The sequence below is a fragment of the Neovison vison genome, chromosome 7 (genome assembly GCF_020171115.1).
Source record: "Neovison vison isolate M4711 chromosome 7, ASM_NN_V1, whole genome shotgun sequence".
In the NCBI taxonomy this organism is placed as follows: Eukaryota; Metazoa; Chordata; class Mammalia; order Carnivora; family Mustelidae; genus Neogale; species Neogale vison.
In genome coordinates, this window is record NC_058097.1 from 93062835 (window position 1) to 93077576 (window position 14742).

Here is a 14742-nt window from a genome sequence, read left to right on the forward strand (position 1 = left end):
TTGCACATTCTCTCTCTAAAATAAATCTTTTTAAAAAATCATTTAAAAATAAAAATAATTATTAAATTATTAATTGCAGCAATATTAAAAGTGGAAACTCTCTAGTAAGCAGCAGTAGTGGAATGGTTAAAATTATGGTACCTCTGTACAGTGGAAATATGTGTAGATATTATAAAGAATGAAGATTTGCATTCAGTGACATGGAAATAGATAAAGGTAAAAAAGGCAACATGTGTATTGTATTACCAGTTATGAAAAAGTATGTTTTTACCTATGAATGTACATGCATAAAAATATGACAGATTTCTAACATTGTGAATACCTATGAAAATTAGAACATGTATATTGCCTTAAGGTTTTACAATGTTCATATATTAGTGTAACGGTTGTAATTTCTTAAGTATATATGTTCCATGTAAAATAACGCAAAAAGAGATTTGTCTCCTACTTTTAAAACATTAGGTGGAAGAGAAATGCTAAGTGCAGTTATGTATTCCTTTAATACTGGCTTTCATAAATTTGATTTTTTTTAAAGATTATTTATTTATTTATTTGACAGACAGAGATCACAAGTAGGCAGAGAGGCAGGCAGAGAGAGAGAGGAAAGCAGGCTCTCCGCTCAGCAGAGAGCCCGATGCAGGACTCGATCCCAGGACCCTGGGATCATGACCTGAGCCGAAGGCAGCGGATTAACCCACTGAGCCACCCAGGCACCCCATAAATTTGATATTTTGCTTCTTTGTATTCAGGCTCATGAGCTGACTTTTAGGAATATGTGTTCAGTGAATCTTTGGTTGTTGCTCTGTTCTACTTTGAATGAAATCCCAGGGAATACTTGTTTTGCACAGTGGGTTTTTTTTTTTTTTGATAACTAGTTATAAACTTCTGAATAGCCAGAGTGATGTTAAACCCCTACTCACTTCTCTTTGGGAGAGAATTATGATAGGCTTATTTAACAGGTCTGAGTCTAGATGTTGTTTACCTTCTTAAGCAACACAATGTTAATTCCTCAAATTAAGAAAAAAAATACTCCGTGCTTATTATTTCCTATTATGTGTAGTATACAGTCTTTACACAAAATGCTGGAGACCATGTTTTTTATTCACCTTCAAGCTAACTTCAGTATGTTAGGAAAATCATTAGTTCTCACCGAGGACCTTCTGGCTCCATTTTAGAACAGTTTCCCTTTATTGATTTTCACAGTTATGTGTGGACTGAGTGATGAGACTGGAGAATTACCAAAGGGATCTCAAGAAAGTTTAGTTTAAACTTAATCATGAGGGCAAAGGGGAGGAGGTTGTATCACTTAATGATTGCTACATAAGAAACTACCCCCAAATGTAGTGCTTTAAGATTTTTTTTTAATTTATTTGACAGAGAGAAATCACAAGTAGATGGAGAGGCAGGCAGAGAGAGAGAGAGAGGGAAGCAGGCTCCCTGCCGAGCAGAGAGCCCATGCGGGACACGATCCCAGGACCCCGAGACCATGACCCGAGCCGAAGGCAGCGGCCCAACCCACTGAGCCACCCAGGCGCCCCCCAAATGTAGTGCCTTTAAAACACCAACCATTTATGACAATTCTTTGGGCTAAGGTCAGCTTGGGTTTCTTCACTGGATTTGTGTGGAGTCACTCATGCTTCCATAGTCATCTTCAGGCTTGATGGAGTTGGGTGATCTTAGCCTTTGTTCCTCTGCCAGGCAGCTGGTAATGGCTGTTCACGCTGGTTGGTCCAAGTGGCCTCAATAGGGAGGACTTCATATGCTTTCCTCCTCTTGTGCCTATAAGGCATTTCCATGTGGTCTTGAAGGCCTTTGGAGTCCATATTGTCACTTCACTTGACATCTGTTGGTTTGTTGTTAAGCCAGCCCAGATCGAGGGAAGTGGAGAAATAGACTCCACCTTATTATGGCATAGACAGCACAGTCATATTGCAAAAAGATTATTATGTGCACAGAAATTCAGAATTTGTAGCTCAGTTTTTGTAGTCTTCTGCAGGTGTCATATGTTGACATATGTATTTTAGAATGGTCACTCTGTGGTATCCAGAAAGATTTGGAGAAGGCAGGGTAGAGAAATAAGGTAGAGTGAAGAGGCCATTGCAGTCATCTGTGGGAGAGATGGTAGTAGGAATGAATAAAGACATCACCACATACTTATCTTCTAAACATCTCAACCTGTTCCGTACTGATTTATAAAAGGGCAAATGGAGAGGCAAGCCATTGAACTAATCCAGAGAGGCTGCACTAGATCAGGCTCAACTGGAAATTTGTTAAAGTTTTTCTCATTACCTCAGATAATTTAAGTGAGAAAGTTGTGATACTTTTTTTCATCAGCATACTGGCCACCAAGAGCTTGAGAAGAATTGGATGGACGGCAGACTTAATTTTGTTACCTTCTTATGTCTAGTTGCCCACACCATACCAAGGCCTGCCTGCCTATCATAGTACATTTCTTTTATGTATCACAGGTATTGACTAGTAATAGTTGATAGGTCAATTAAAGTAATTTAGGTAGAGGTGAGAATAAGAACGTGTTTTTATTTTAGAAGAGGTGTTTGTTAGACAATTTCTAATCGATACATCTAAGCATATAATATGTAAACAAAAAGGTAGCGTTGTCTGGTTTTTTGCAGGGTGTTAAAATAGCATAATATCCTAAAAATATATCACACAGTTTAAAGTGTGTGTCTGTTCTTATGTTTAATCAGCATTGCCATCACATGGATCTTTATCTCCATAAATAGAGCTTCATTGCCTAGGAAAAAGCACCAAACCATGGAAGCTGCAAATGAGAAATAGAGCTGCTTTCTTTGGCTTCCTGTTGTGTGCATTTTCAGAGTTTCGTGAGATTCTTATATGCATGATGCTTAATAAATAAAATGAATGATTCAAAAGCAATTGACATTCTCACCCAGTGTACGGAAGCAATTGTTTTTTATAGTGTATGGTTGGTGACTATCAGAATTTTTACCCAAACAGCTGGGAATTATTAGTTAATGAATGTAGGCTCATTTACTTTTTAAAAATTATTTTTTGCTACCACTTCTACATCTTTTTTCTGTAGATTTTAAAAACAGATTCCAAACATACTGTCATTTCACAAATACATTACTGTGTACCTCTAAGAGATAAGGATCTTTTAAAAACACACCTTACTTCAAAACCATTATTACAAAGAGTATAATTCTTTAGTATCAGCTAATACCCAGTCCATTTTCAAATTTCCATGATTGTCTCAGAATTGTCTTTTTTCAGGTAGTTTGAGTCAAATCCCAGAGTCACACAGTATTGCATTTGGTTAATATTTCTTAAATTTCTTTTAATCTGTATACTAACATCATTCTCCCTCCTTTTTCTTTTTTTCTTTGCCCATACCATTTCCTTGTTGAAGAAACTGGAACATCTGCTTTAAAAATTTTTCCACATTTTGGGCTTTGCTGTTTAAAGGCTCAGAGAAAAGATATTAGTCTCTGAAGAAGAGCTCCTTCTTCCATCTCCTATATTTTGTGGAGTGCTTAGTACTATAGTGGGGTAAAAGGAGGGCTATTTGGATACATCATTGAACAAAGACAAAAATTTTTTCCTTCCTAGCATTTAAATTACCATTCCATGGGCAGTAGACAGAAATGAATCATAAAGTTTGTTGGAAATCCTCTAGAAAACAGTAAGAGCATAACAAGCAGATAGGGAGGTGTGGGACCTTGTTGGACAAGGGGGATGTGGGGCTGAATGCCCTGGAAGTCTAAGAGGGCAGAGCAGAGGAGTTGCCAGGACCTGATTTATGTTTAAACGGAGGCACTGCCGCTGCTGTGCAGCGGGTGAAAGGGCAGGGGTGGAAAGCTACTCTGTAACCTGGGAAAGAGATGGTAAAGGATTAGATAGAGGGCAGTGCGGGGAGAGCCAAGGGTGAAGGCCAAGTTTCTATCTCTAGCAGCTAGAACGACTTCATGCGGAGGGTCTCAGAAGGCTTAATCAGAGGCAGAGGCTGATTAGTTACTGCCATTTCCGTTCACTATTCTGTTGGTAAAGGACTACTGAAAACCAGTGCTTTTTTTTTTTTTTTTTTTTTTTTTTTTTATTTGACAGAGAGAAATCACAAGTAGATGGAGGTTATGTTCATGGCCTTTTGTTTTGGAGGGGTTGAATTGTTAGATGCTTAAATATTTTCTCTTTTAAATTTTGTAAAATGCTTTCTGTTTTTGCCTCATCTCATGGCATTTTAAAGTACTTTTCATCGGACAGTGTGAAAATTTAGAAATTTACAAGTTTGTATTTTTAATAACATTTGTTCTTGGCTCTTTGGAATTTTTCAAAACTATAAAAAATTAAAAGTAAAATTATATTCCCTTCATCTAAATTCAGCAGTTAACATTTTTGACATTTGCTTTAGGAAATATGTTTGTTTTGTTTTTTTGTTGTTGGTTTGGTTTTTTTTTTAATTTTGTTTTCCAATTTATTTACTTTCAGAAAAACATTATTCATTATTTTTTCACCACACCCAGTGCTCCATGCAAGCCGTGCCCTCTATAATACTTACCACCTGGTACCCCAACCTCTCACCCCCCCCCCGCCACTTCAAACCCCTCAGATTGTTTTTCAGAGTCCATAGTCTCTCATGGTTCACCTCCCCTTCCAATTTACCCAAATTCCCTTCTCCTCTCTAACACCCCTTGTCCTCCATGCTATTTGTTATGCTCTACAAATAAGTGAAACCATATGATAATTGACTCTCTCTGCTTGACTTATTTCACTCAGCATAATCTCTTCCAGTCCCGTTCATGTTGCTACAAAAGTTGGGTATTCATCCTTTCTGATGGAGGCATAATACTCCATAGTGTATATGGACCACATCTTCCTTATCCATTCATCCGTTGAAGGGCATCTTGGTTCTTTCCATAGTTAACATTGGCGACTGTGGCCATTGCTGCTATAAACATTGGGGTACAGATGGCCCTTCTTTTCACGACATCTGTATCTTTGGGGTAAATACCCAGGAGTGCAATTGCAGGGTCATAGGGAAGCTCTATTTTTAATTTCTTGAGGAATCTCCACACTGTTCTCCAAAGAGGCTGCACCAACCTGCATTCCCACCAACAGTGTAAGAGGGTTCCCCTTTCTCCACATCCTCTCCAACACATGTTGTTTCCTGTTTTGTTAATTTTGGCCATTCTAACTGGTGTAAGGTAATATCTCTATGTGGTTTTAATTTGAATCTCCCTGAGGGCTAATGATGATGAACATTTTTTCATGTGTCTGATAGCCATTTGTATGTCTTGATTGGAGAAGTGTCTGTTCATATCTTCTGCCCATTTTTGATGTGTTTGTCTGTTTCATGTGTGTTGAGTTTGAGGAGTTCATTATAGATCCTGGATATCAGGTTTGGTTTGTTTTTGTGTTTTCAGCAAAACCATTTGACAGTAAGTTGTAGACATCAAGAACACCCATGTGATTATCTAATATAAAGTCCATATTCATATTTTATCCTTTTGTTCCCTTCTCCTCCAGGATCCAGTCCAGGATCCCCCATTTTGTTGTTGTGACTCTTGCCTCCTTCAATATGTATGAGTCTCCTGACCTTTACTTTCATCTTTTATGGCGTTGACATTTTTAAGGAGATTCCACGCCTGTTATATTACAGAACGTCCCACAGTCTGGATTTGTCTGATCATTTCCTCATGATTAGATTCCAGTGAAATGATGCAGATTTACTTCTACCTTTTAAAGACTTAAAAATATAAACATAGGAATGGTGAGGGGCTTACAGTCTTCTGTAAACATCACTTCCAGTTATGACCAAGTGGTAGCAAAGGGGGGCCTAATCTTGACAATGTCCTAAGTTTATTTTATACAGCATTTATTTTGTGTATTAGATACCATTTTAGCAAAATGGATTTCTTTTAGCTCGCTACTATTTTTCATAATAACTTTCTTCCTTTTTTAGCTACAAGGCTTTGGCAGACCAAGTGTATACCATGCTGCTATTGTCATCTTCCTAGAATTCTTTGCGTGGGGCTTGTTGACAACTCCAATGTTAACTGTAAGTATTGCTGAACAGGTCCTTGTTTATGAAAGCAAAACATGGGTTCTTAAGCATGTATCTCCAGGGCCAAATGTTTAGGCATGTGTTTGAGAGACTCTCTTGATAGCGATTTGAAACAGCTTCTTCCACTGGGTTGTTTCCACTGTGTACACAGACTGTGAACTACCTGAGCAGCAAAACGCCTGGGCTGCACTTTAAATATTCTTGGGTAGCAGGGTCCTCCCACTGACCCAGAATCTTGGAAGTGCTGTGAGTGAACTGTAGGTATTTGGGAATATGCACTAGGGGAAGTTATTGCAAAGTTTTGTTGAACTTTGTAACTTACTTTGTGTGGATGTAATGGCCTTTGACCAAGAACATAGTAAATAGATTGGTAAGTACCTTGTAACAGTGAGAGTGATCATTGTTAAGAATGTTTAGATTTCCATATTTGGTAGCTGACTTACCTATAGCCACTTTTTGCTGAGGCTGCACTGAATTTCTTAGCAAGAACCTCAATGTTTGATATATGTTGTGGTTAGAGGAAGGGAGATGTGTAAGAAAGGATTGGCATGTAGATTTTGGGTGCTTAATTACTATTTTATTTTGTTTTTTAAAATATTTATTTGAATGAGAAAGTGCATCTGTACATGCATACACGAGCAGGTGGAGGAGCAGAGGGAAGGAGAGAATTCCAAGCAAATTCTATGCTGAGGACAGAGCCCCAGACAGGGCTCAATTTCAGGACCTTGAGATCACAACCTGAGCCAAAATCAAGAGTCAGACACTTACTCGACTGAGCCACCCAGGCACACCCCAATCACTAACAATTATACTAAAGATATTTTTAAATGGAAGAAAAAGATACTTTTTATATTTCAGTTGTCTTAAATTGTTCTTTAAAAATCATTGGTGGTTAACTCTTCCCAATCACCATGTTGCCATGCCAGAGAATCCCTTTGGATACAGATGAACTTTGTTCCAAAATTAGCTTTAGAAAATAGGGTACTTTAAAGAGGCTGTTAGCCTCACATTAGACTTCGCTATTTTTATTCTTCTGGTGCATTAAAAATGAAATTTGATTAATTAAAATGACAGCTTGAATGGAATAGTCAAAAGATTGCCTGTGTTTTTAAACCTCTGTTTTATCTTTTCTCATTACACTACCTTTTCCTTCCTAATGCTTTACTACAGAAGATAACTGGTTATTAGTTAGTGGGGTAAGTGGTCCCCATTTTAAGTTGACAAGCCTGCTATGTTCACCCCTGTTTGGACTGCCTATGACACACTAAGTGCTGAGGAGATACTTTCTTTGAATAATAGGGATATGCATTGTAGGCTCACATGTGTGTCCTTGAGGGATTTCTTTGAGATGTATTTTCAGTATGAGTATAGACATACCAGGCTTCTTATTGTAAGGAAATAAGTTATTTAATTTTTAGTCTTAGCTCTCTGACTCTGTCCATGTCCGTCCCCCGTGTCTCTTCCCCTCACACCCCTGCCCTCGCTTATGTGTTAAGCGTCCTTTTTTTTTTTAATTTATTTTTATTTATTTATTTATTTTTTAATTTGACAGAGAGAAGGAGATCATAAGCAGGCAGAGAGGCAGGCAGAGAGAGAGAGGGAAACAGGCTCCTTGCTGAGCAGAGAGCCTAGTGCGGGCCTCGATCCCAGGACCCTGTGAACATGACCTGAGCCGAAGGCAGAGGCTTAACCCACTGAGCCACCCAGGTGCCTTGTTAAGAGTTTAAATAGTATTTTTCTAAGGCAACCAGAAATCTCCTATAGTGGTTCAGCAGGTTTCTCAATACGGAGTTAATCCTATAATCACGCTCTGGTAAGAATTCAAAGTGAAGTGAAGAACAACTTAATGTTTTTGAGGCCTTGTTAGAAATTCTAATACCGGGCACCTGGGTGGCTCAGTGGGTTAAGCCGCTGCCTTCGGCTCAGGTCATGATCTCAGGGTCCTGGGATCGAGGCCCGCATCGGGCTCTCTACTCAGCAGGGAGCCTGCTTCCTCCTCTCTCTCTGTCAAACAAATAAATAAAATCTTTAAAAAAAAAAAAAAGAAATTCTAATACCACTTTCCAAACAGTTAAAATCTTTGGGGACCTTTTTGGCCCTAGACCAGATTGTCAGATCTTTTTTAGTTTTAATTAATTAATTAATTTTCGTATACATCCAAAGACTGATACTGCCCAATGCAGATAATTTTCCTAAGGGTTCTTTGTCCTCATTAGACCCTCGAATGCAGCCTTAGAAACCAAATAAAATGCTGCTTTATTTCCTCTTTGCAGTTTCTGAGCAGTTTCCCTGCTTGCAAAGATTTGGTTAAAATAAACATGTGTGAGAAGTACAGGGTTGCTGGCATCACTCTGACACACTATATTGTCATAGAAGAAGTGTTGCTGAGTTAAGAGGTGGGTTCTTTCTCTTTTTTTTCTGAGCTCTTGGTGTTGCTAAATTAAGCTAAATGTCCTTTACTGTACTATCTCACTTAGCCTTTACACTATAGTTTGCTACCTCTGTTTCTGTTCTTGCGGGGGTTGTTCCTTCCTAAAATATGGGAAGAGTTCCATATTTTAAAGAAAAAAGATTATCTCTGGCATATCCCCTCTACTTTCTCCCTTTTCTGGTTGGACAGAGAACTGATAATGTTAGGTTTTTTGATAAGGAAAGGATAAAATTAGGGTTTATTTCATTACAGCAGGAGTTCATTTATCCTCCTCTTTTATGTTGGGGTTTACTATTGTCATATAAGTAGTTCTTGGCATCCTGCATCTATCATCCACTTTGGTGTAACTATTAGAATGATGGTTCATGTGTGGGTTTTTTCCATGCTATAACTAGTGGACAGCACTCTGTCCTGTTCCCTTCAGGTGAGAAAAACAGCCTGATAAGGATTTGGAGATACAGAACAGTACCTGCATATTAATATGTTGTCCAGTCTGACTGTCTGTATCCTAGCACTCAGTAGAAATGGTCTGTTTGAAGTAGTATATGGAATTGGAGACTTTCCAAGATGGCGGAGAAGTGGGAGACCTTAGTTTTCAGCTAGATTGCTGTCAAATCATTCTGAATACCTGTGAACTCATCCTGAGATCTAAGAAAAGAATTGCTCCAGTTCTACAAATAGAAAAGTGATCACATTCTGCAAGAATGACAAGACGGAAAAGCTCACCTCAAAAAAGAAAAAGAGACAGTACTGACAGCCAGAGACCTAATCAGTATGGATATAAGTAAGATGTCAGAACTAAAATGTGGAATAATGATTATAGAGATACTAGCTGGCTCGAAAAAAGCCTAGAAGACGCTGGAGAATCCCTCTCTGGAGAAAGAAAAGAACTAACATCTAATTAAGGTGAAATAAAAAAGGCTATTAATGATATGCAATTCAAAAAAATGGTAGCGGGGCACCTGGGTGGCTCAGTGGGTTAAGCCACTCCCTTCAGCTCAGGTCATAGTCTCAGGGTCCTGGGATCGAGCCCCGAATCGGGCTCTCTGCTCGGCGGGGAGCCTGCTTCCTCCTCTCTCTCTGCCTGCCTCTCTGCCTGCTTGTGATCTCCATCTGTCAAATAAATGAATAAAATCTTTAAAAAAAAATGGTGGCTCTAACTGCTAGGTTAAATGAGGCAGATGGCTGCCATTCCCATTGGAAATACGGACTTTAGCCCTGCTTATAGTCCTCCCTATGCCATTGCTGCTTTTCTAAGTAGGTCTTAGTTCGCATTCCAGGGCTTGGGGCTGTTACACAGCCAGGGTGCCAAGACTGGTGGCAGGTTCTCAGTCAGCCCCTGAATGCTTGGTGCTTAGCTGGCCAGGGTATTCATGGGGATGGGTAAGGTTTAATTTTCTATTATGCTGGTACACAAAACGATTTGTGTTTTTACCCTGTCTAGTGATTTTGATAAATTCAGTTACTAATCCTAAATGTTCATCAACAAGTTTTTACATACACATTCATATATTTTGTGAATGACAGTTTTTAGCTCCTCCCAGTCCTTTTTTATTTTTCTTATTGCACTGCTGTGACATCCAGTACAGTGTTGACTAGAAGCAGTCATTGCAGGCATCCTTATTTCATAGATGACCTCTGGTGGAAAGTGATCTGAAATTTAAAATTCACCACTAAGCATGTTATTTGCTATAGATTTGTTTTTGCCGATATTCTTTTTCAGAGAAAGGAAGTTCCCTTCTTCCTGTTTCTCTTACAGTTATCCTAAATAGGTATTAAATTTGATCAAATGAATTTTCTGCATACAACCAGATAACAACTAGATTTTTCCATTATTTGAGTAATGTGGTCAATTATATTGATTTTTTTAAAAAAGATTTTGTTTATTTACTTGACAGACACAGATCACATAGGCAGAGAGGCAGGCAGAGAGAAAGGGGGAAGCAGGCTACCTGCTGAGCAGAGAGCCTGATGTGGGCCTCGATCCCCGGACCCTGGGATCATGACCTGAGCCGAAGGCAGAGGCTTTAACCCACTGAGCCACCCAGGTGACCCATATTGATTTTTTTTTTTATTAAAAGATTTTACTTATTAGAGCTTGAAAAAGAAAGATTACAGGAAGGGGCGGGTAGAGGGAAAAGCAGACTTCTCCCACTGAGCTGGGAGCCCAATACAGAACCTGATCCCAGGAGTCTGGGTTCATGACCCAAACTGAAAGTGGACGCCTGACTAACTGAGCCACCCAGGTGCCTGGTTATACTGATTTTTGAATATTAGCCCACCCTTGCATAAATCCCACTCAGTTTTGACATATATTTATAACTGGAAGCTTGTCCTTTGCTCCCCTTCACCCATTTCATCCTCCATCTTCTGCCTCTGGCAACCATTAGTCTATTCTCTGTATCTGTGAGCTTGTTTGTTTTATTTGCTTCCACGTGTTAATGAGATAATACGATATTTGTCTTTCTTTGTTTGACTTATTTCTCTTAGCAAAATGCCCTCATGGTCCATTGATGTTTCAAGTGGCAGAATTTCCTTTTTTAAGGCTGAATGATATTCGTGTGTGTGTGTGTGTGTGTGTGTGTGTGACAATTTCTTTTATTTTAAAAAATTTTATTTATTTAGGGACGCCTGGGTGGCTCAGTTGGTTAAGCAGCTGCCTTTGGCTCAGGTCATGATCCCAGCGTCCTGGGATTGAGTCCCACATTGGGCTCCTTGCTTGGCAGGGAGCCTGCTTCTCCCTCTGCCTCTGCCTGCCACTCCGTCTGCCTGTGCTTGCTCTCGCTTCTCTCTCTATGACAAATAAATAAATAAAATTTTTAAAAAATAGTTTTTATTTATTTATTTATTTGACAGAGAGACAGCAGGAGAGGAAATATAAGCAGGAGAAGTGGGAGAGGGAGAAGCAGGCTTCCCACGGAGCAGGGAGCCTGACGTGGGTCTTGATCCCAGGATCATGACCTGAGCCAAAGGCAGATGACTGAGCCATCCAGGTGCCCCTTAATTTTTATTTATTTTATTTATTTTTTTTTAAAAGATTTTGTTTATTTATTTGACAGACAGATCACAAGTAGGCAGAGAGGCAGGCAGAGAGAGAGGAGGAAGCAGGCTCCCCGCTGAGCAGAGAGCCTGATGTGGGACTTGATCCCAGGACCCTGAGATCATGATCTGAGCGGAAGGCAGAGGCTTTAACCCACTGAGCCACCCAGGCGCCCCTTATTTTTTATTTTTAATTGAAGTACAGGATAATACTAGTTTCAGGTATACAGTATACTAATTTGATAGTTCTATGCATTACAAGATGCTCACCATAATAAATACTTACCATCTGTCACCATACAAAGTTATTGCAATCTTAATCACTATATTTCCTGTGCTCATAAGCTATTGTAAGTATATTGTCTTAATTTCTGAACATTTGGGGACTTTTCTAAGTTGTATTATCCAAAATCATATTATGAATTATTTTAGTTCTTTGAAATTTATTGAAGCCTGTTTGGTATACTCATATAGGGTTAATTCTGGTAAATTTTCCATGTGATCTGCAAAGAATTAAATATTCCCTGGTGTAGTATTCTCTACAGGGTAAGTATGTTAAATTTGTTAATTTTGTTTGATGTCTTTTGTATATTCACTAGTATCATTTGTCTACCTGTTCTGGCGTCTTGGAAGAGAGATGTATTTCTCTCCTACTTTTTACATTGTTGTGCAGCTAAATTCTGTATTTTTTTTAAACACTGCAGTACATTGTAATGTTTTGTACAGTCATTATTTATCCTGGATTACACATTCTGATGTTCTTCCTTTTTCTGTATTTTTGTGCTTTTTCCAGTAATCAGTTCTTGAAGACTTTTTTTTATACCTATTTTGCTTTGGTGCAGGTCCCTGTGCAGCACATTATTTTTAATATATGTAGCATTTTTTAAAATCTCTTGGAGGACATTTACACTTATTTTAAAACTTTCTTCTGTTTCCTATCATAATTTGGTTATTTGGCAGTAGGGTAGATTGTCTTTTCCTATTTGTGCCTTTTAATGATTTTTAGATTTCTTATTGAATTTTATACATGCTTATATTTACAGATGAGGGGGTAGATCAGAGATTGTGAAAACAAGTATCTTCTGGGGCCAGGCAATTAATGTAAATGTCAGAAGTGGGGTGGAATACGTGCGGCTTTGGCCACAGCAGCCACTGTCTGCTTACTCAGCTAATCAGTGATGTAGCACTCAAGCCCCATGTTTTCAAATTTTCTGACTTCGTGTGACATGCTAGAAAACCATATGGTATATGACTTTTTCCTGAAATTTACACACTGACAGTTACTGCACTTTAGGAAACACAAAGACAAATCAGAAAGAATATCAGCTTGTGAGTTTGCCACCTGTGCCCTAGACACCTGTGGTAGTTGGAGTATTGTTCTCCAGCCCAGGTGGAAGGCCCTGTTCCTCAGAACTGAATGCAGGCATTGCTTGTAGGAGCTCCTGATTTCCGACAGTGTGGTTGTTCAGAGAGCCCTCTATAACGAAGTAGTTTATTATGTGATCATAGGGCTTTTTGCTACTCTTGGCAGACCTAAGGGACCTGGGGCATTATTTTTTAATCCTACCCATTTGGTTCTGCAGGTAACCCATTTAGTAGTCTCAGTTCAGAGAACTCTGCTGTTTGATTCTTATGTTGGGCTCTCATAGGGAGCATTGCAGCTTTGAGAGCAAGATACAGGAACTCATTTTATAACCTTTTAAAAACCTGTTGAACTATGGCTGTTTTTCCTCCTCCTCCAGTTCTGGGTCTTGTTTTTGTCTTGGTTTGGTTTGGTTTTTTTTCCTGGACTCTGGAAAATTTATGTTTTCAAAGATCTTTTTTTCCCTCCCACCTTCACATGTTATTGTTACTTGAGCTCTTTCAGGGTTTCCTGTCTGCTGTGTGTCATCCACTATTCCTAGCTTCCCAGGAATACTGTAAATGTAGTTTCCTAGAAGTGGAATTTTAGGTAAAAGTGCAGAATTACAGCTGTGCATATATAATGTGTAAGCAAATACATACATACATATATGTCTCCGTGCTTACATACATTCAGTTATTTGCTTCATTGTACCAGAAGTCAGTTCAACCCTCTAAACTTGCAGTTATTAGGAAATACCATTATAGAGATGCCTGGGTGGCTCAGGTCATTATCCCAGGGTCCTGGGATTGAGCCCCACCTCAGGCTCCCTGCTTAGTGGGGAGTCTGCTTCTCCCTCTCCCTCTGCTGCTTCCCCTGTTTCTGCTTTCTTTCTGTCAAGTAAATAAATAAAATCTTTTAAAAAAAACCATTATATTTAATGCTTCCAGTAGTCTTGAAGAATAAAGGCAATTTCTTCCTTAAGTTTTATTTTATATAGGAAGAAGTTAAAAATAAAAGTTTTGATTTTATCAGAAATGTTTAATATACTTTTTATTGTTAGGTTTAATTTATTATGGTAACAGTTACTGTCTTTTGTAGTTAAATTATATACTGTATTTAATTTTTTTAAGTTATAATAAAATGGGTAGAATATTACCTTTTTTTAAAGATTTTATTTATTTATTTGACAGAGATCAGAAGCAGGCAGAGAGAAAGGAGGAAGCAGGCTCCCTGCTAAGCAGAGAGCCCGATGTGGGGCTTGATCCCAGGATCCTGAGATCATGACCCAAGCTGAAGGCAGAGGTTTTAACCCACTGAGCCACCCAGGTACCCCTCGTTTTTCCTTATAGCTGCTTTATTTTATGAAGGCTTATCTTATTTTTATTGACTTTAGTTTTACTTCCTTATCCAGTAAGATTTAACCGCTATCTTCTCCCTCCAATTAGAAAAAAGTAGAAGAGGTTTGAAAAGCACTGATTGAAAATTCTTAGAGGAACTTCCTGCATCGTCTCTCACATAGCCAGATACCCCATCAGATCTTTGTAGTTTACCCTTCAGCCCAATAAATGCATACTCCATTGTTCATATATGGATACGGTTTTGCCAAATGTAAGTGGCTGTGTTCTGTTTCTGCTGCGTCATCTGCACAAGTGAATGCATGTTCTGGTCCTTCTGAGTGTAGAGTTGTTTTAAGGGAAGTCAGAGGACAGAGATGGAGGCAGGGGAGGATCAACACTGGTGCAGCAAGCAGGCAGCCCTGGAGTTGGTGTGGTATTAACCGGCCCTTCCCCACCTTCTGTTTTGCTCTGGCAGAAACTGAGGAAGCCTGTGAGCAAGGGGAGTCTGAGGAATGTCTGTCTGCTCTCAGCCTCAGTTCGACAGAAT

General features: G+C 39.0%; 1 protein-coding gene across 1 annotated transcript in view; it reads left to right on the forward strand.

Moving 5' to 3' along the window:
• The window catches only part of LOC122913426, a 72178-nt gene that overhangs the window by 26727 nt on the left and 30709 nt on the right, over positions 1-14742 (forward strand). Inside the window, exon 3 of the mRNA XM_044260165.1 lies at positions 5942-6037. Within this exon, the coding sequence (XP_044116100.1) occupies positions 5942-6037 (96 nt within the window). The remainder of the gene's footprint in view (positions 1-5941; positions 6038-14742) is intronic.